Raw genomic sequence first — 22204 nt, 5'->3', positions numbered from 1 at the left:
ATCATCCCTATGTGATACATGTTGCATCTTTGAGGGTAAAAAGGTCATTTGGCGGACCAATGCTTGGGAAAGAAGGGTGAAAGACAAGCAAGTAGGGCCTAGTTATATTTTTCTTTCACTACTTTTTTTAAAAAAAATGAAAATGAAAAATCCAAAAAAGATTTTACATTTTCCCATTATTTTCCAAAAAAGAGGAAAAAAATAAAATCCAAAAAGAGTTTACATTTTCCATCATTTCTCAAAAAGACAAAAAATATGATTTTTCCAAATTAGTTGCATTTTTTTTTAAAAAGGCTTTCTCCCATGACCAATCTTCCCGAACTACGCGAACCTGATTCTCGTCTTCTGGGTCGGGATACGTAGGCAACTCACATAGGGTCTGGTCTTCCTATTAGGTCCTAGGTTCTCGGCTTCCGGGGTCGTAGCCAAATCTTGCATGTATAGCCATATTTGGCCACTTTGGCCGTTTTTGCAAAAATAGAAGTGCTTTCTCAAGGTAATTTGCTATCTCTTGTCTTAGGATCTTGAGTCTACAATAAAGTGTCCTCTTAATTCTAAGCTTCATTCCTGTCAAATTTGCATGTCTAGCCACTTTTGGCCACATCAGCCATTCTTGCAAAATAGGGTTATTTTCGCAAGAGTGACTCAATTACCCATGTCTTAGGATCTTGATTTATAACTCGGTGTCATATCATTTTAAGGTCCATCCATGTCGTGTTTGCATCCCTAGCCACATTTGGCCACATCGGCCATTTTTGCAAAAACGGTCCATTTCTGCAAAGTAATTTTTAAGACCATGATTGTCGGGATATTAGAGTCATGTAAGCTTTAAATGGAGTATTTCTCATGCATTAGGGGTCAACTCTGTCAAGTTTGTGCTAATAGCCACTTTAAGCCACTTAGGCCATTTTGCAAATATAGCCCAGTTGTGTCCTGCATTTGTCCACTAGGAAATGTGGTGGGGTCACGTAGTGTCCCGATTCGCTAACCATATTTGCTTCATTCAGGTATGAACCCGCTGATTCGATCCAAAGTGCTGATGGTTGTAAAGATTCCTAGGAAGTTGATCAAGTGGTGGAAAACGTTTTAATCGTTAGAGCAGCATGAGTTAATGCAGAAATTGGGCACCCTAACTTCCCTTCTTGATATCACACCCCGCCCAGACTTAGTGGAGGCAATGCTGACTTATTGGGATCTGCAAAATTTGATTTTCAGATTTGGAGAGTGTGAGATGACTCCTACCTTGGCGAAAATGTCTGGTCTCACTCGTTTAAGCTATATAGGCAAGGACATGATACTTCCCCGAGACCATTCTAGGACAAGATTCCTCAGCGACCTAGGCCTGAAAGATAATAAGCATTTAAAATGTCTCGAGCAGTCTTGGATATCCTTGGATTATTTGTTTGCTATATTTCGACCACAGGATAGTTTTGATATCTTTTGGGATGAGTTCTGCACAACCAAGGCAAAGTGGCAAAGGCATCACCTCGAAGCTTTCAGCCTTGCTTTGTTGGGATTATTGGTTTCTCCATTAGATGAGAGGCACATTAGCACCCGTCTACAGTCAGCGGTAATGGCACTATTTCATGAGAAGCAATGCAAAACAGTTACCGTTGTGCCGATGATCTTAGCAGAGTTGTACCAAGCCCTGAGTGAGGCGAGGGGAGGTGTCAGATATTTTGAGGGAAGTAACCTTTTGCTACAGCTATGGATGATGGAGCATTTGCACACCGCTTCCTTACTTTGTTCCATCGACCGTGCCTTGAGGGATCGGGTGGTATGCATCGAACGTAGGATGAAATCTCCTAAGTTTACGTACCCAGTAGGCGTCACGACTTGGATTGAGTTCCTTGGTTTGAGGATAAATGGGAATGTTTTGTGGGCTTACCTTTGGCTACCTTTGGATGATATCTTGGCAGGGTGCCTCATGCAGCCTTTCCTGATGCTGATAGGACTCAAGTGTGTCAGGCCGTACACTCCCGTTAGGGTAATGCGACAATTGGGCAGAAGACAAGAGGAGCCTCCAACTTTGAACCTTCGGAGGAACATCATAAATTTTAGCAAAAAGGCGGCTGATGAAATCAAGTATGTGCAATACTGGAACAATGCAAAGAGGATAAAGAAAACTACATTAGTAGAGGACGTTGGCATGCTCGAGTGTACTCAGGTGTACTTGATTTGGTTATAGTCCGTCCCGTCAGGGGTCAGCATCCCATTGCCAGCCCAACTCAGGGGTCGGGCAGTTCAGACAGATGATTTTGGGGAGGCATCAGACCAAGATCCCTGGGATAAGCCTGAGTTGATAAAGTCTCAGTTAGCGGGATTGATAAAGCCAGTATTTGTTTAGGGTCGGCCTTCAGGATGCGGGGGCACACGCCAGGGATTCCCAGCATCGGTGTTTCTTTACGAGGCATGTTACAGAGTTTGAGCATGACGGACAGCCCAGGACCATCCCGGTCAGGACAGTCGAATTCAGGAGCAGTTTGAGGAGTCATTCTATTTAGGTGTTTTGAGATTGTCTTATGTTGTCTTTTACTTTCGTGTCTTGTCTAGAAGTACCTAGTCCTTTAGGTAATGTCAGAGTCTGTCGTAGTGTAGTTGAGTCTGTCATGTCTTTCATTCTCGTATTTCCCTTTGTATTTTAATATCGAAAAGTTTTAAATGAAAAATCCCAAAAAGATTTTGTTTTCAATTTATTTTCCACCACTCCTCCAGAACTACGCTTGGTCTGATTCATGAGGGACATGATACGTAGGCAACCTACATCGGGTTCGATCAAATCATTTTTGGTTCAAAATAAAAAGAGAATGAAAAAGAAAAGAGTGATAAGAGGTGTTGGAAAGAAAGAGAAGAAAGGATTAAAATGATCAAATTGGGATGATGCCATATGACCCTGCGACTCTCAAAACTATTTTAGAACCGTTGATTGTTGCTTGGTGTATTGCACGTAATATGATATTATTATTTGATAAATGCTCTAATGCTAACATGGTGGTTTTGTGTTGTTGTCCTCGGTAATCTCTAATAAGTTTCAGGAAGGTGGTTAGTTTGTTGGCATCCTGGCAAGTCATCCATACAACACTCGATCAAAGCGTCAAACAGTCATGGTTAGCAAGGAAACAGACACTGGAGTTGTATACCCACCAAGGGAGATTGTTGAGTCGGAATCGGAACTGCAAGAGGAGGTCCGGAGGTTGAAGCATCAGATGGCAGAAATGTATCAAGCCTGGATTAAGGGACATCCTCCACCCTCGTTCACTACCAACTACATAGAAAACCCTGCTTCCATTCCACCACTCTCTCAATCCCAGATGCCCAATACCATTGATTTTTTCCCACAACACGCACCTTGCTTTACCCCTTACCACAGCTACCCCGACACTTCAGCCCAAACTGTTCATGCTCTGCCAGCCAAAACAACCTCATACCCTACTCCGACATCTGCTCCTATTTTTGTACCTCCTCCACAAGCTACCCTCCACCGATCCTCTAGTGAGCCCGCGTTCCCCGCTACAGATGCCCACTACTATGCGCCAGAGCCCACCTTTAAAGTCCCAGATCCTTACTCTTACAATCCCCAATTTGAGCCTCATGTTGAAACTGACAAACTACCCAAGAACGCAGAGCAAGAAGAGATGTTTAGGAAGGTACAGAGTCTGGAGCAATCATTGAGAAATATGCAAGGGTTGGGAAACCAAGTGAGTGTGGCCTATAAGGATTTGTGTTTGTTCCCCAATGTCCAATTGCCTGCCGGGTTCAAGATGCCTAAGTTTGACTTGTATGACGGACATGGGGATCCTGCAGCTCATCTGAGAGGTTATTGTAGTAAAATGAGAGGCGTCAGGGGAAAAGATGAATTACTGATGGCATACTTCAGCCAAAGTCTGAGTGGGGCAACTTTAGAATGGTACACCCGCCAGGACGCCAGCAGGTGGTACACCTGGGATGATATGGCTCAGGCCTTTGCCCGACACTTTCAGTACAATATAGATATTGTTCCAGACCGCCTATCTTTGACCAAGGTGGAAAAGAAACCCAGTGAAAGCTTTAGAGAATATGGGTTCTGATGGAGTGAGCAAGCTGCACGAGTCAATCCTCCGATGGAAGAGGACGAGATGGTTAAATACTTTCTTCAAGCCCTAGAGACCACTTACTATGGCCACTTGATCTCAGCCGTTGGTAAGTCTTTCAATGATGTGGTGAAGATGGGAGAAATGGTGGAAGAGGGGCTCAAGTCGAGTAAGATAATGAGCTATTCTGCTATAAAAGCAACCACCCAAGCAATCCAGAGCGGTACGGAAGTTTGCTAGGCAAGAAGAAGAAGGAAGATGTTGCTATGTTTGTCTCCGGATCATGGCATGGCCAGAGGGGTTCACCTCATCAGTACATCCATCCTCGACCCCGACCCTAAGCCTACGCCCAAGCTCCATATAATCCACCTCAACATTACTTTTCCCCGCAAAACCCCCAATACTCAGCCAGGCCATCCCAATACCTTGTTCACCACGCACAGTCATACGCTCAACCCCCTCCTTACCCGCAATGGCATGCTCCAGCTCCGCAGAATATCTACCCAGCTCCACAAAATACCTATCCACCCCCACAACCTTATCAAAACCCCACTGGTTCAAATTTTTTATCAAGGCCAGAGTATAGGAGAGAGAGGCAGCAACGGAAACAAAATTTTACCCCGCTTGGAGAGTCTTATGCTAGTCTGTTTCAAAGGTTAAGGTAGTTGGACGTCTTGAGGCTGATTGAGTCAAAGATACCAAATCTCCCTCCAAAAAACCTCGATTATTCCCTAAGATGCGTCTATTGTTCTGATACTCCAGGGCATGATATAGAGAAGTGTTGGCATTTGAAACGGGTAATCCAGGAGCTCATTGATACAAACCAAATTGTAGTCCAAAGCCCAGATGCGCCAAACATCAACCAAAACCCTTTGCCAGCCCATGCAGAGACGCATATGATTGAAATAGTTCACAAGGACGGGGAGCCCAGAAGGTCTTCTAAGTCCGTCATGATGATTCGGGTCAGTGAAAGCAATTTGGTTAAAACTCCAAACTCTACCAAAGCGACGCCCTTGACTGTTGGAGGGATGAAAGAAAAGCCGAGCTCACTCAATTCGAAACCACCAGTGTTGGTCGTGAAAGGGCTGTCGAAAGATATCTGGGCAAGTCCGGAAAGTTCAAAAGTGGTAGTACCAGGGATTTAAAGTAAGCCAATCATAGTTGTGAAGGGGGCTCCTACTACCCCTATCATCATTAAAACAGTAACCCAGCTTCCAGTGGTGGATGACAAGGCTGTTCCGTGGAATTATAAACAAGTGATAGTGACATACAAAGGAAAAGAAATAGAGGAAGAAGTCAATGAAACTGGAGGATTGATTCATTCTGGAAGATGTTTCACCCTAGAAGAATTAAGGAAATCCAAGACATTCAAGGATAGCCCAATGCCAGTAAAGAAATCGGTCACTGAGGAAGAGGCTGAGGAGTTTCTGAAAAAGAATAAAGTGCATGATTATTCCATTGTGGGGCAGTTAAGGAAAACACCAGCTCAGATTTCTCTTTTGTCTTTGTTGATACATTCAGATGAACATCGCAGGGTCTTGATGAAGATTTTGAATGAGGCACATGTTCCTGATAAGATCACAGTGAACCACCTGGAAAAGATAGCTGGCAGGATCTTCGAAGCAAATAGGATCACTTTCTCGGACGATGAACTTCCTATGGAGGGTACAGAACACAACCGAGCTCTTTATCTCACAGTGAAGGGTAAAGATTCTGTTGTCTCAAGGGTTTTGGTTGATAATGGCTCTAGTGCGAATATTTGTCCCCTGTCTACACCGCAAAAATTGAAGATTGGCACCGAAAGAATCCACTTGAACAGTGTGTGTGTCCGAGGCTTTGATGATGGAGGTAAAGATTCTGTTGGAGATATAATGCTCGAATTGTCAATAGGGCCTGTTGAGTTTACCATGGAATTCCAAGTGTTAGATGTGGCTGTCTCCTACAATCTGTTGTTGGGCAGGCCCTAGATACATGCTACTAAGGCAGTCCCGTCTTCTCTACACCAAATGGTGAAGCTTGAATGGGACACGCAGGAAATAGTTGTGCACGGTGATGAGGACTTGTCAGCCTGTAACGATACAATTGTTCCGTTCATCGAAGCTGAGGATGATAAGGGACCTTGGGTCTATCAAACTTTCGAAACTGTGACTGTTGAGAAAATTCCTGAAGAAAAATGTATTTCGGGTCCTAAGCTATCCTCCGCGTCCGTCATGGTTGCGAATGAAATGTTGAAGAATGGTTTTATGCCGGGCAAGGGTCTGGACTCATCTCTGCAGGGTACTGTACATCCAGTACGCCCCAGTGGGAATCCTGGTACATTTGGTTTGGGATTCATGCCCACAAAGAAGGACGTGAAAAGGGTTAAAAATGTGAAACAGAAGGTATGGTCGCTCCCCAAGTCCGTCCCACACATCTCTAAGTCTTTTGTCAAGCCAGGGGCCGAAAAGCCTCCAACCTCCTCAATCCCAAAACCCGTGGTCGATGTTAATGAAGAGCTGATCAAGAGGTTCCAAAGTCTGTTCGAAGAAGTCAATATGGTAGAAGTTGGTGAAGGCTCTAGTAAAGCAAATGTGCAGCTCGTTGGCCCAAACGTGAAGCTTAGCAATTGGGAAGCTACTCTTCTCCCCACCAGGAAGGAGTTTTGGTAGTTTGCTTTGTTTTCCTTTCTGTTATCTGGGTTATTCCAGGGTTGTAATCTAGATTTTTAGTTTTGCTTGTTTTGATGTTCAAACCCTTCTATCCTTTTATTTTCAATGAAATGCAATTTTCTATTTTCCGTTATTCTTAATAGTGTTTTATTTTGTTCTTTTTTCTTTTGTACATTTCTTTTTATGCTGGTTGCAGTGACATGACATGTATGAAGAGTTTTCAGCCAAGTCTTAAAAGCCAATCTAATTCTGAAATAACAATCCATGAAGTAGAATATGATGATGAAATAGAATATGATGAAGAAGCAGCATTTGAGGAAATCAGTAAAGAGCTAAAACAATTTGAAGAAAAACCAAAGCCTAATTTGAGTGAGACCGAAGCAATCAATTTAGGGGACCAGGATGATGTTAGGGAAACCAAGATAAGTGTGCATTTAGAACTGCAAGTTAAGGAGGAAATAATCAAAATAATGTTTGAGTACAAAGATGTCTTTGCATGGTCATATGATGATATGTCGGGCCTGAGCACTGATCTGGTAGTTCATAAATTGCCAACTGATCCAGCATTCCCTCTTGTCACGCAAAAGTTGCGAAAGTTCAAGACTGATATGAGTGTGAAGATCAAAGAAGAAATCACAAAGCAGCTTACTGCAAAGGTCATTCGGGTCACTCGATATCCCACTTGGTTAGCCAATGTTGTGCCAGTACCAAAGAAGGATGGTAAGACCAGGGTCTGTGTTGATTGCCGTGATCTTAACAAAGCAAGCCCAAAGGATGATTTTCCATTGCCGAACATTCACATTCTGATCGATAATTGTGCCAAGCATGAGATTGGGTCTTTTGTGGACTGTTATGCAGGATATCACCAGATCTTGATGGATGAGGAAGATGCAGAAAAGACAGCGTTCATCACGCTATGGGGAACATATTGTTATCGGGTAATGCCATTTGGTTTGAAGAATGCTGGGGCAACTTACATGAGGGCGATAACCACCATATTTCATGATATGATACACAGGGAGATTGAGGTTTATGTAGATGATGTGATCATAAAGTCAAAGAAGCAGTCTGACCATGTTAAGGATTTGAGGAAGTTTTTCCAAAGACTCCGCGGGTATAACCTCAAGCTCAATCCAGTGAAATGTGCATTTGGTGTCCCGACGGGGAAGCTGCTGGGATTCATGGTTGGCAGACGGCATTGAGTTAGATCCATCGAAGATCAAAGACATTCAAGAGTTACCGCCACCAAAGAACAAAACAGAGGTGACGAGTTTGCTTGGATGGTTAAATTACATCAGCAGGTTCATTGCTCAGCTCACGACAACCTGTGAGCCCATATTTAAGCTACTGAAGAAGAATGTTGCGGTCAAGTGGACTGACGAATGTCAAGAAGCATTTGATAAGATTAAGAGTACCTGTCGAATCCACATGTGCTGGTCCCACCAGAGCCTGGAAGACTGTTAATTCTCTATTTGACAGTCTTGGATAATTCTTTTGGCTGTGTATTGGGTCAACATGACATCACGGGAAAGAAAGAGCAAGCAATCTATTATCTCTGTAAGAAGTTCACTCCATGTGAGGTTAAGTAAACTCTGCTTGAGAGGACATGTTGCGTCCTGACTTGGGTTGCACAAAAGTTGAAGCATTATCTATCGTCCTACACTACTTACCTCATTTCCGCATGGATCCTCTAAAGTATATCTTTCAGGAGCCTATGCACACGGGAAGACTAACAAAGTGGCAGATTTTACTTACTGAGTATGACATCATCTATGTGACTCGGACTGCGATGAAGGCCCAAGACTTGGCCGACCACTTGGCCGAGAATCCGGTGGATGATGAATATGAGCCACTGAAGACTTATTTTCCTGATGAAAAGGTCATGTGTGTTGACGAGGTTGACCGAGATGAAAAGCCAGGTTAGAAACTCTTCTTTGATGGAGCTGATAACAAGAAGAGTGTCGGAGTAGGGGCTGTACTTATATTTGAAACAGGGCAACACTACCCTGTAACAACCCAGCTTCGATTTCCTTGCACCAACAATATGGACGAGTACGAAGCATGCATTCTAGGTTTGGGGTTAGCTGTAGACATGGGAGTCCAGGAAATACTGGTTCTGGGAGATTCAAATTTGTTGGTTCATCAGATTCAAGGAGAATGGGAGACTCGAGATTTGAAGCTCATACCGTACCGACAGTGTCTGCATGATCTTTGTCAATGGTTCAGGTCGGTTGAATTTAGACATATTCCTAGGATTCATAATGAGATTGTTGATGCCTTGGCCACTCTGGCGTCAATGTTACATCATCCGGACAAGGCTTTTTTCAACCCCGTGCACATCCAAGTTCATGATCAACATGCTTATTGTAATGTGGTGGAAGAGGAAATCGATGGTGAACCTTGGTTCCACGATGTCAAAAGAATACATCAGGTCGGGGGTATATCCAGTACATGCTACAGGTGACCAAAAGAGAACCATTCGACGTCTGGCTAGTGGATTTTTCTTGAGTGGAGGAATCTTGCACAAGAGGACTCTGGATTTAGGACTGCTGAGGTGCATAAACGCTAAAGAAACTTCAACTATCATGGCCGAAGTGCATTCTGGAGTTTTCGGGACGCACATGAACGGGTATGTCTTGGCAAAGAAGATACTTCGAGCAGGTTATTATTGGCTCACCATGGAATGGGACTGTATCAGTTTTGTTTGCAAGTGTCATCAATGCAAGGTACATGGTGATTTGATTCATTCTCCCCCATCTGAGTTACACACAATGTCTGCACCTTGGCCCTTTGTTTCTTGGGCCATGGATGTCATTGGACCAATTGAGCTGGCAGTGTCAAACGGGCATAGGTTTATTCTGGTGGCCATTGATTACTTTACCAAGTGGGTCGAAGCTGTAACTTTCAAGTCCGTGACCAAGAAGGCGGTGGTGGACTTTGTTCATTCAAATATCATTTGTCGGTTCGGAATTCCCAAGGTGATCATCACAGACAATGTTGCTAATCTCAACAGTCATTTGATGAAAGAGGTATGCCAACAATTCAAGATCATGCATCGGAACTGCACTCCGTATCGCCCCAAGGCAAATGGAGCTGTTGAGGCTGCTAACAAGAACATAAAGAAGATACTTCGTAAGATGGTTAAAGGTTCTAAATAGTGGCATGAAAGGTTTCCTTTTGCCTTACTGGGTTATCGCACTACTGTTCGCACTTCAATAGGTGCAACTCCTTATCTGCTGGTATATGGAACTGAGGCAGTTATACCTGCGGAAGTTGAGATTCCATCCCTTCGGATCGTTGCAGAAGCTGAAATTGATGATGATGAGTGGGTCAAAACCCGGCTAGAGTAGTTGAGTTTGATTGATGAGAAAAGGTTAGCTGCAGTATGTCATGGTCAATTGTATCAGAAGAGAATGGCAAGAGCATACAACAAAAAGGTGCATCCTCGGAAATTCGAAGTGGGCCAGATGGTATTGAAACGCATCCTTCCTCATCAGGCTGAAGCTAAAGGCAAGTTTACCCCAAACTGGCAGGGGCCGTTCATAGTGACAAGAGTGTTGCCCAATGGCGTTTTGTATTTAACAGACATAGAAGGTAAATGTGTAGATATGGCTATCAATTCTGATGCAGTTAAGAGGTACTATGTATGATTTCTTTGCCTACCTTCAGTTGTATTTTGTACTTGGCATATTCAAAGTTGAAATGACGAAGGCATTTTGTTCCGCTACCCAGACACTTTCATCCTTTGTTACCCCTTTTGAGCTTTATTTATTTTCTTTCATACCCCTCTTTTGGAATCAGTAGTAGAAGTAGAGAATAAAAAAATGAATGATGATGAATGAGTGAAAATAAGAAAAACGAAAAAAAGGAAAAAGAAAAGAAAAAGAAAAGAAGGAAAAGACAAAAAAAGAAAAAGAAAAAAAAGAAAAGAAAAAGGGAAACAAAAACAAACAACTTTCTTTTTGAACTACGTTCGACCTGATTCCTTTTAAGGATACGTAGACAGCCTCACGGTTCGGTCCCATCAAAATAAAAATTAAAACTCCCCGGACCCAAAGAAACCGGGGCAGAAGTTTTGGTTTTGAAAAGATCTGATTCCAAAAGTTGTAATTTTGACCCCTTTTCATCTTAAGTTAGTTTGAGCTTTCATGCCACCCTTTCTTTCTATCCTTGTCCAAAAGCCTACATTACGGTCCAAAGAAAGACCTTCCGATCAATCTTTGAGAATGCCAGGTCAAGCGAGATAGAGGTATGATTTACATCATGGGTAACACTTTGTTCACGGGCGCAAGAGAGAAAATTTAAAATGAGAGAGTCTTATTGGTGAAAACCCTCACGGGCACCATAAGGCGATGGTGAGCTGAGAGAAAATTTAAAATGAGAGAGTCTTATTGGTAAAAACCCTTGCGGGCACCATAAGGCGATGGTGAGTTGAGAGATGAACACATTAGAGAGGCTTGTTGGTGAAAACCCTTTGGGGCACTACAACTCGAATGAGGCTCATAACTTTACTGAGAATTTGGATCAGTGAAAGCCCGGTTTTGAAGTATGAAGACAGGATATGAACTGAAAATATGATTGGTTGGACGGATTATGCTGATCAATCCGAAATGCATGTCATGATCATTGGAGCTGGCTGCTTCCCTCAGATAAGTCTTATTTTCTCATTCTTCTTCATATAGTCATTTGTGCTCAAAATTTTCCTTTGTTCCTTTTTGTCAAAAATCATTTCACTTTGCTCTTTGAGTCTATCTTTGTGGGTCTCTTTGAAGTCAGCCCTAGTTAAACAAGCAGGAAAGGATTTCAAAGCCTACTACCAGCTTCGAATTGCACAAAGCAGAGTCCGGCCAGGCACATCACAATTGATTTGATTTAGAATAAGCAGTATGGTGATAACTGAGGTTCAAGCAATCAAGTGAATCTTGAATTTTGAGAAGATACAAGGATTCAACAACTTTCAAAATAAAAACAAAATGCAACAAGTGAGTGTGAGAGATTCAGGTCATGCATAGGTTTTGTGGTCCAGTTCTAATCAAAAGGTCAAACAACTTCTTGCTAGCCCGAAGCAGCTAATCAGAATGAAGCATGGCAGTGGCGGAAGCAGACACTCAACAAGGATGCCACAAACTAACCAGCACATTTTCAAACTAAAAAGATTCTATTTGTCTGAAACAGGGGCAAGAAAATTTTTAAATCCACAGGGACCTCCCATGGAAAAGCATGGTTCAAGGAGCAAGAAATTCTATTCAGAATCCTCAAAGATGAGAGCATGACTCAGGTAAGTTCGTTTTAAATTCTCAGAATCCTTCTGGATAATGGGATTTAATTTTAAATTTTCAGGACCCTCCTGGATAATGAGATTTAGTTTTTAAATTTTCAGGACCCTCCTAGATAATGGGATTTAGTTTTTAAATTTTCAGGACCCTCCTAGATAATAGGATTTAGTTTTAAATTTTCAGGACCCTCCTGGATAATGGATTTAGTTTTTAAATTTTCAGGACCCTCCTGGATAATAGGATTTAGTTTTTAAATTTTCAGGACCCTCCTGGACAATGGGATTTAGTTTTTAAATTTTCAGGACCTTCCTGGACAATGTGATTTAGTTTTTAAATTCTCAGGACCCTCCTGGCTAATGGGATTTAATTCGAAAGCTTTTAGGAACCTCCTAGATAATGGGATTTAATTTTAAAAGAAAAGTTTTCAGGACCCTCCTGGATAATTGGATTTAATTTTAAATCTTCAGGACCCTCCTGGATAATGGGATTTAGTTTTTAAATTTTTCAGGACCCTCTTGGATAGTGAGACTTAGTTTTAAAGCAGGACCCTCTTGGATAATGGGATTTAGTTTTATGTTTTAGATGAGATTTAATTCGAAGTTTTCAGGGCCCTCCTGGATAATGGGATTTAGCTTTTGAATTCTTAGAGCTCTATAGGTAACATGATCCGATTAACACTCACAAATATGCCCAAATCCCAAAATGGGGCAGAAAAATTTCTTTTGTTTGTCTGTTTTGTTGCAATATCAGGCGCCCACCTAGATAACGAGAGAATACAATTCAAGTTTTGGTAATCAGGCGCCCACCTGGATAACGAGGGAATACAATTTAAGTTGTTGGTAATCAGTCACCCACCTGGATAACGAGGGAATACAATTCAAGTTGTTGGTAATCAGGCGCCCACCTGGAGAACAAGGGAATTCATTTCAGACTTACTTCAATTCGCAAATTTAAGAAGTATCAGGAGCCCGCCTGAAGAACAGGGTCCACTTTTCAGCTTCATGTTGAAGATCAAGTAGAGATACACAAAGATTAAAGACAAGAAGTAGATAGGATCTTGTATTTTCTTTTACTTTTGTTGTAATTTTTTCCTTTTATTTTTGATGTAATGGTAGGAACCGCGGACCAGAACCTCGACGGCACTTCACTCGACTCTCCACCTCGGTACTCCATCATCCTTCTCACTTCTGAACTACACGTGGCCTGATTCCTTTATAGCCAAGGATATGTAGGCAGCTCAGATACCAGGGCTCGGTCACAATCTTTTTAGCCACCTTTATTTTCTTTTGAATAAGCATCGGGTCATAAATCAATTACGTTGCTTATTGTTCTTTGCTCCGAAAACTCTTCATGTTTCCAAGCAAAGAGGGGCATCTGTAAGCACGTAATTTTTGACCCGCGCAAATTTTAAAGTTAGTTTTAGTATTTTAATATTTTTAAAATATTTACTTGACTTTATTTTAATATAATTTTAATCTTTTACTTTTAGTCCTAAGACATAAAAAAAATATAAAATAATTTTATTTATCGTGTTTATCGCTTTTCTATATTTTTATCTTTAGTTTAAGATCAATTAGTATATTTTTATTCATGGAATCTTAATTTTATCATGACTTTAGCCTATTTTCTTTACTTTTTACTTTAGTGTTATAACATTTAAAAATACAAAAAAAAAAAGTAGTTTTATTTTAAAATTTTGTTTACTTACTTAACTAAGTTTAATTAATATTTTGGTAGGATTTTTGAGTTTTTCTTTGTCCAACAAGAAAATTTGTAGGCCCAAAGGTGTGAGTCCATTTCTTTTAACTTACACCCAATTATTATTAGCCCATTCTTCCCAACCCATTAGCCCATTTATGTGCAAGATTTAATCTTAGCCATCTATTTCCTTCTAATCCAATGGCCATCATCCTTCCCCCTTCATATAAAATACCCAATTATAGAAACCCTACCCCAAGTTTTGAACTCTTAGTCTTGAACTAAAAAGAGCCATCGGCGGTTGCTTCATCTTCTCGACCCTTTACAAACTATTCCAAATACTCTACCATGAAAATCACCAAAAAAATGTTTAGTTCACTTTGTCTAGTTTCATTTTTTGTTCCCCTTTTGTAAATTGAAAACTGGAATCGTAGCTACTGGAGTAAAAATTATGGTCCATCATTTTGAGTCGATCCCGTCAATGTGGTTTGCTGTTCGAATATTTTTAGTGAATCGCTAGATTTTATTTTAAGCTTGGGTTGATGCTCTAGTTGATCGAGTATTCCAGTCTAAGCGGAAAGGGTCGATTTGTCGTCGGCGCGAGGTTCTGTTCGAGATTCCATCGTGTTCCTGTCCCAGCTGGCATTTTTGGTCGCTGCTCAATTAAAGGTCTATTCCTCACTCTGTTTCTTCTCAGATATTCAGATTTCAATTGTTTTGGTGTTTGAACGGAACATTTATTTGGTTGTGTGCTTGCCCTTTGATTTTAAGTGAAATTCTTTTGTTTGGCCTAAACATTGATGAGATTAATCTACCGGTCAGTTTAATTGACCTTCTTGCTAAAAATATTGGGGCATGATCGTTGATTTTACTCTTTAAATGTTTGGAGTCTTGTTGCATTTGTTGGTTCTAACGTTTGAAGTTTAGCCTCGTAGATGTATGATTAGTTTGGTTATTAGTAAATTGCTCAATAAAGTTATATTGACTGAAGAATATTTGGTTAGTATATGATAGTTAGTTTGGGATTTAGAATTGCCATTAACAATAAGTAATATTTAGGCAAATGGTAGAACCAAAGTCTTTTTCTAGCAGCAATCAGTTGTCAAAATTGTCTTGAACTTCAAATAATATCACGTTTGCTTCTCTTTTCCTATTATTCCATTATGCATTCTTCTATTTTATATGCATGTTTAGATGTTTTCCTTTATAGGTTTATTTAATTTTATTGGTATGGTTCGTAACTATTTTGGATAGTTCAAATCATGCGGTGGGATGCGGGTATAAAAGGACTCAATTTGATTTTCCAACAATTTTATTTCAACGTTTCCCCGCTAGTAACATGTTTTAGGTCGATCACACTTGGGTAAGCAAGCCTTAGGATTTTTATTAGTTTTCGTGGCGAGAGGCGTTCCCTTAGTTAAATTTATCCGGGGAATGCCTCGAGTGATTTGTATATATTTATCCAGGGTATGCCCCGTAGTATTTGTATTCAGAGACCAAAAAATAGAACTTGTAGTATTTTATTTTAATTTTTCTTCTCTTTTATTAGGTGGGGACGACCTCGAGCCTTTTGTGTGTTTATTTTTCTGTGTTTATCTTACCTCAATCTGAATATTCTAAAAGCCAACTAGATCGAGTATGCAACAGTAACTTTCTCGGGACTCGGAGAATGTCTAACACCTTCTCCCCGAGTCAAATGAACGCCCTTATCCGATTCTCTGGTGCAGACATAGCTTTAGAGTCTCAAGTGTTTTAAAAGAAAAAAAATTATTTTTAGAAAAACGGTGACCTGACACACCGAAATCAATGTCAGGTGGCGACTCTGAGTTAATCCTTTTGAACACAACTTTGTCACTTTTCGAATCGAAAACCCTTTTCAACTTTTACTAAATCTTTTTATTATTTTAAGAGGGCTTAGTGAGTTTGTTTGAAAAAGAGGTGTGAAAACAGCTTCAGCATTTTCAAATTGAGCATACTCGTTTATTTGAGACCCATCAGGAGTACCCTCACGAGACTGCCGTGGAGAGTCTTGCAGAGTAGAAACTTGAATGTTAATATTTTGTGGACCTCCCTGACTTTGTTGGTTCTCTTGGTTTCCTAGGGTGTTGTCATTGTTATTCGACATAATTGATGCAACAAGGAAGGTTAAGTGAAAAGAAAATAGTTTATCAGGTTCCCGGTAAAGGAACCAATTTGTTTAACCAAAAAATAGAATTTTAGTCAAGGCTAGAATTTAGAAGAACACGGGTTACTGATAATCAAAAGAATATGCAGAGGAAAGTAATTTGAGGTAATTAGAGTGTAATCAAGAGAAAAAATAAGTAAATCAAAGTATATTCTGATAATATCTCTTGTCCTTATAATTGATCAGATACCTCTCTTTTATAGGTATCTTTAAAGATATGTGTTTTCCCCAAATCATAACGAGGCTATTATGAATAATTAAAGACATTGAATGCTACGTTACATAATCATTATAATCAATACAAATTCCCTAAAGTATCCAGTATTTAATGCCTGTCAAATTCTGTATCTGCGTTCTTTACTATGGTCAGATCCATTCATTTTGATTCTTGGATATAAATGACTTAAACAGGTATGGTCACCCGTGCCTCTTCCTTTGTCCTTACTCGTTTCTATTGCTGCTCGTGCCTCTTGATTAATTGTAATTGTTTGACTATTTGACCAGTTCACGTGTCTCGACACGTCATCCTTATATAAATGTAATTTTTCCCAATACACTTTTGCAATTCACATAGATAATTGACTTTTCAAATTCTAACGGAAGAGGTTGTCCTATTTCTTTAGACCCTAATTCAGATCTGCACACCATTTTTCACTTAAACGTTGTATAAACAACCAGGACATGGCTCACGCACACAACCAGGACATGGCTCAAAAGAATCATGTTGCTTTTCATCTTTTCGTTCACCACTCCATTAAAGCTTCTATCGTTATATCAGTTAGGCCAATCGATCTCTTTGTTGAATTTCGCTGCATATCTTTGAGTGTTCTGTAATTAATCTTTAAAGTTTCTATACTGTTATATTCTTTACATGTTCTTTTCTATTATGCTTAATTAGGTAGTATCCTTTATTAACCTTATTCAAGTATCATTTGTTTTTCTTTTTTCTTAAATCTTAAAGAAAATTTATAAACAATGGAATACTATTGAATCATGAAATGTAAAGGTAAAAGCTCATGTGAGTGCAATCGAGGTATGTTATCCAAGGGCGATTCAGTTTGTAGCTCATTACAACAGTTGTATTACTCTATGACTTTTTACACATGACAATAATAAAAAATAATACGTGATATCACTAAATGAAATAGAAGATTTTTGTTAAGAATCAAAGTCGTTCTATTATATAGTCATAGTCTATCAAAAAAAGGGAATCACATTCACCTGCATGCATGCACACATTTTTGCAGCTAGGTGAAGCTTAATTTAAGAAGTCATGTATCACGTAATAAAAAATATACACCGGTAACGTAGGCATAAAAAACTGATAAGTATGGCTTGTATTATCAAATACAAAGCCTTGTACGATATGCTTTTGGGTTGTGAACTCTTATTAAACTAAAGGAGATTGAACTATTCTTATGTTTGAGGCATATGAAGATTCACATGACTTATCATCGAAGTATTGGGTTGGTTATGATGGCATTGAAAGTACATATTAATTTGGTTTTTAATTATCATGTATAATTGTTTTATGAGGTAGATTTATTTATATTTATTATATGCATATTTTATTATTGTTCATGTATGTCTTTTATCAGCGGTATCACCCATGAAACGTGTGATGCGGTTTGGGAAGAAGAGCAAGATAAGCCCTAAGTTCATCGGGCCTTTTGAGATCCTTGATCGAGTGGGAGAGGTGGCCTACAAACTTACGTTGCCACCAAGCTTATCAGTGGTGCATCCAGTGTTTCATTTGTCCATGCTTTGGAAGTATCACGACAATCCATCCCACGTGTTAGATTTCAGCACTGTCAAGCTGGATAAGAATTTAACCTGAGAGCAGGAGCCGGTAGCTATTCTAGACCGGCAGGTTCGTCAGTTGAATCAAAGAGTTATCCTTTGGTCCAAGTGCAGTGGGAGAGGTCAGCCTATTGAGGCAGCTACTTGAGAGTCCGAGTCCGATATGCGGAGCAGATATCCCCACCTTTTTACCAGCTCAGGTACTTTTCTATGTCCGTTCGAGGACGAACCGTTGTTTTAGAGGTGGAGAATGTGATGACCCAAAAGGTCATCTTGTGTTTTAGAACCTAATTCGATATTCTAAGGCCTTCATAACCTCATTTATATTCCTCCTCAATTGCACAGTCCGGGCGTGTATCCAGAAAACTTTTTTGTAAAACAATGAGGAAATAATAATTTTTGGCCTAAAAAGTTGATTTTTTTAACTTCGGTCAACATTTTGGTTAAACGGATCCGGATCCGTATTTTGACGGTTCCGCTAGGTCCGTAGTAAAATATGGGATCTAGGCATATGCCTAGAATCGAATTCCGAGGTTTCTAGTCCGAGAAATGAAATGTTGATAAAAATTGTAAAACTGAAATTATAAAGGTTTTAAGAATTTGGTTAATAATTGATCTTGTTGATACCAGGTTCGTATTGTGGTTCTGGAACCCGGTACAGGACTGTTATGATATTTATACCTTATTTGTGAAATTTTATGAGAAACGGGGCTAATTTGACGTGATTCGGACCTTTGGTTGAGAAAAAAGAAATTTTGAAACATTCTTGAAAATTTGATGCAATTTGGTGCTAAATTCGTAGTTTTAGGTGTTATTTTGGCGATTTGATCACGCGAACAAGTTCGTATGATGTTTTAAAACTTGCGTGCATGTTTGGTTTGGAGCCCTGAGGGCTCGGGTGAGTTTCGAATAGGCTACGGGATGTTTTAGACTTAGAGAAATCTAGTATTTTGCTACAGCAGTTGTTCTGATATGCCCTTCTTCGCGTTCGCGTAGGTAAGTATTGCGAACGCAAAAGGTAAAAATGGGGCAGGGGGAAATTCTTGTTCATGAACGTGAAGGACTAGTCGCGAACGCGGAGCAGTAGAGGCTTTACCCTTCACGAACGCGACCTGTCTACCGCGGACGCGAAGCATAGGACCTGGGGGAGGGGAGATAACTCATCGCGAACGCGACACTTGGCTCGCGAACATGGAGGCTGGGGGGATATGCCTTCGCAAAATGTGATGGGTTACTCGCGAACACTTAGGCCAATAGGGCCATAGCTTCGCGAACGCGACAGGCCTCTCGTGAATGCGAATAAGGCCTGTATATTGAATTTAAAACATAAACAAAGACGGGTGATGTTTTAGACTTCAATACCACACAAGAGCAGGGGTGATTTGTGTGGTACCCAATTTTCACTTAACTTGATTATAGAAGGAACTGGTTCTTCTATGTGTTCCAACTACTACTGTTGCAGAATAATAAGTATAGAAAATAAAGAACACGGAGATTTTACGTGGAAAACACCTGACTCAAAAGGTGAAAAATTCACGACCTACCTTCCAGTAAGATTTTCCCAAACTCTCCACTAAAATTACTAAGCCAAAAATTTTATTTACAAAAACTCTTTTGTAAATATAGGATTAACTCTAATCTCGTTGTGGCATACAGCCTCAACTGTTGCGAAAACTTCAAGTTAACTATAACTTGAAAACTCTAAGTACCTAATATAATTGCTTCTAAATAAGCTAAAAGGTACAATATAAAATTACCTACTACAATTGAACTAGAATAAAAGATAGACACTTGGAACTGGTTCTTCTATCTGGTTCAAGTAGCTTCAGGATTGCACGCTTGAATCACACATAGATTGCTTGCAAAATTGCCTCGCTATTTTGCTCTCAAATCACGTTTAACTTCTACTTATGTGCATTATCTGTAAAAGAGAACAACATTGATATTTAAGGGGTTAGTAATTAGAGATTGACTAGGATACAGATGCTACTCTTCCATGGTGGAAGAGTTCTAGTTGATCTCATACTCTAACTCTATCCTCTTCCTAAACTGTGTTCTCTTTGTGTAAGAAGTCTTTCTCCTTATCCAATATGCAACCTTTTCGATCATGATCAGGAGATATTATTTCTGATAAGTTAGATTTATCTCCTTCATGTGCATCCCACATGTTTGGGTTGATCACGACTGTGTTTCACAAGATGGACATGATCCATGTCTGAGTTCTTTTGTCAGTTTTCAAAACGTCACATTTACTTGGGCCAACAAATTCCCCTATTTTGATGATGACAAACTCTGTGCTTTGCACTCACTTAGGCCTTGTAAGAACTCAGCGTATTCATCAATACAAAGTTTTGAAAAATTCACTTATCATCAAGGACCAGGTTAATTAGGTTATAAACATCACAAATTCAGAATATGTAAAGCACAATATCTCTTCCCCTTTATGGCATCATTGAAAAGTTGCATAAATAAAGTGTGAGTCCCGGATTTTAATAAGTACTCATGGCCACAGGGGCAACTGCAAGTGCAATCATGGATTAATCATCAGTGATCAGGCAAACATATTTAAATTATCAAGGAAATAGTGACAGTCAACAAGAGCAAAAATAGTAGATATCATTTATAAAAGATATGTTGCTACCACAATCCACAAACAGAAAGCAAAAATATTCAAAACATGAGCAAAAAGAAAGAGAAATCTCTAATTTGGGTCACTGATGGTACTAGATAGGTTCAGGAGATAAAAGCTAGAATTCCTAAGGCTTGGGTGAGTTAGAGGGTTGGTTTTTAGCTTGGAGAAGATTCAACATATTGTGAAGAATCCCATCATTCTTCTCCTTTTCCTTGGTTAGCTCAGTTCTGAGAGCATCCCTCTCAGTTTCAACCTCTGCTAAGCGAGTCTTCAGCCTAGCTATCTCAGCATCCTTGGCCTCACTTTCCTAAACTAAATCCCTGACTTTATTGTTAATAGGTATCTTTTTGGATGAATCAGGTTCATTTGGAATGACACTGACTAGATAGTCGCAAGCAATCAGAGTATTAATTCCAAAGTAGTCCTTGTTTGTGGCCATTTCCCATTTCTTTAGAGGCACCTTGCATCGATCCTGAACAGTTGTTAGAATAAATTCATATGGGGTGGCATGGGCCTTGGAGATATTGATAAACCTATCCAGTAGCTTGATGATGAATGCAGGCCAGTTGATTTGCCTTCCACTTTCAATGCACTCCATCAGAACTAAGTCCATATAGTTAGCAATATGCATTCTTTCCTGCCTGGGCAGTAGGCACTTGGTGACAAACTCAAAGAGTACTTTGTGTTGTAGCATCATTTCACTCTTGTGCACAAACTTGGCCTCATTCACTTCTTCAACATCACAGAATCTCCCAGTAATTTCAAGGGCAGGAGGAAGGGAATCCAGACTTGGCCATCTTTGCCTGGTGTAGTCATCATATCCCTCAACAGGGATGTCAAGAATCTCTCCTAGCTTCTCTGCATCAAATGTCACTTGAACTCCTTTTACTTGGCTAGTGACTCTGCCATCTTTGACCTCATTATTTGCCATGAATTCAATGATCTCATTCCTCGCTAGCCTTCCATCCATCTGAAGGACCATGTCCTTCCAACCTTGAACAGTTAGGGCATCAACCAAACAAACTATTCCTGGTTCCACTAAGTCTTTCAGCAATCTTCCCTTCAAAAATTTTCTTTTGCCAAACTTGGCCAGCTTGTCTCGTTTACCATCAGACTCACTTTCTTCTTCACCACTCCATTCCTCATCTTCAAAAACTCTAACTTGTTTGTTTTTCACTGCAGACCTTGTCCTCTTGGCTAATGAAGGTTCAGCAGCCTTAGACATATATGAAGACTTCTTAGAAGAAGTCTTGGTCTTTTTGGGCTTGGGGGTCTGAACCTCCATTGTTGTATGGTCCTCCTGATGGACCTGTTCTATCTCCTCAACATCAATAGATTTAGAGGACTCTGCAACCTTACCTTTTCCTTTATCCATCCTATTCTTTTTACTTTCAATCAAAGCCTTTTGTAGTTCACTCTCACTCTGTTTCACCCTACTTCTTATGGTTCTTCCCTTTGGCAAGGGAATTTCAGTAGTTGTTTGGGAGGAAGCCTTTCGTTTCTTGGAAGGTTTTGCAGCACTAGGGGCTTTTGGTGTTGGAGTTATCCTTTTCTTTGGATCATAACTGGCACCTACTTTCTTTAGAAGGTATGTTAGGGTCTCCTCAATAGATGAACTAGGTTCATCTGCCTGTGAACTTAGATTAACCAACCCTTTAGCACCTTTCCCTGAACCACTTCCCCCTGACTTCTTGCCACTTTCTTCTACAGATGCATGTTCGACCCCACAAATAGCCAGTACCATCATTTCAGAAGTGGGTGAAGAACTAGCCACTCCTTTCCCTATTCCCCCTCACATCAACACATACACCCTCTCTCTCTCTTTTTTTCTTTTTCAATTTTCTTTTTACCTCCTCTTCTACCCAATTCAGTCAATTCCACATTCCTGACAGACC

At 40.2% G+C, this 22204-nt stretch overlaps 2 protein-coding genes across 2 annotated transcripts; both read left to right on the top strand.

Moving 5' to 3' along the window:
• Positions 1-3104: 3104 nt before the first annotated feature.
• Positions 3105-6037, top strand: LOC138887586 (uncharacterized). Its single transcript, XM_070169351.1, has 3 exons — positions 3105-3816; positions 4833-5173; positions 5240-6037. The coding sequence occupies exons 1-3, from the start codon at positions 3105-3107 to the stop codon at positions 6035-6037; spliced, it is 1851 nt and encodes a 616-aa protein (XP_070025452.1).
• Positions 6038-8507: 2470 nt separating this feature from the next.
• On the top strand, positions 8508-12073 carry LOC138887585 (uncharacterized). Its single transcript, XM_070169350.1, has 4 exons — positions 8508-8637; positions 8713-9178; positions 11894-11996; positions 12059-12073. The coding sequence occupies exons 1-4, from the start codon at positions 8508-8510 to the stop codon at positions 12071-12073; spliced, it is 714 nt and encodes a 237-aa protein (XP_070025451.1).
• The last annotated feature ends 10131 nt before the right edge of the window (positions 12074-22204 follow it).

The sequence above is a fragment of the Nicotiana sylvestris genome, chromosome 3 (assembly GCF_000393655.2).
Source record: "Nicotiana sylvestris chromosome 3, ASM39365v2, whole genome shotgun sequence".
Taxonomy (NCBI): Eukaryota; Viridiplantae; Streptophyta; class Magnoliopsida; order Solanales; family Solanaceae; genus Nicotiana; species Nicotiana sylvestris.
Note: the sequence above shows the minus strand (reverse complement) of the source record. Positions and strands in the feature narration are given on the sequence as shown.

Bases quoted from the DNA above. Each gene is read 5' to 3' on its own strand.
- LOC138887586 (XM_070169351.1), top strand. From the start codon at position 3,105: ATGGTTAGCAAGGAAACAGACACTGGAGTTGTATACCCACCAAGGGAG. The intron at 3,817-4,832 runs GTTATTGTAGTA...CTGATACTCCAG, and splicing joins TCCTGCAGCTCATCTGAGAG to GGCATGATATAGAGAAGTGT. The intron at 5,174-5,239 runs GCAAGTCCGGAA...ATAGTTGTGAAG, and splicing joins GGCTGTCGAAAGATATCTGG to GGGGCTCCTACTACCCCTAT.
- LOC138887585 (XM_070169350.1), top strand. From the start codon at position 8,508: ATGAAGGCCCAAGACTTGGCCGACCACTTGGCCGAGAATCCGGTGGAT. The intron at 8,638-8,712 runs GTTAGAAACTCT...TATTTGAAACAG, and splicing joins TGACCGAGATGAAAAGCCAG to GGCAACACTACCCTGTAACA. The intron at 9,179-11,893 runs GTGACCAAAAGA...TGTCTGAAACAG, and splicing joins ATATCCAGTACATGCTACAG to GGGCAAGAAAATTTTTAAAT.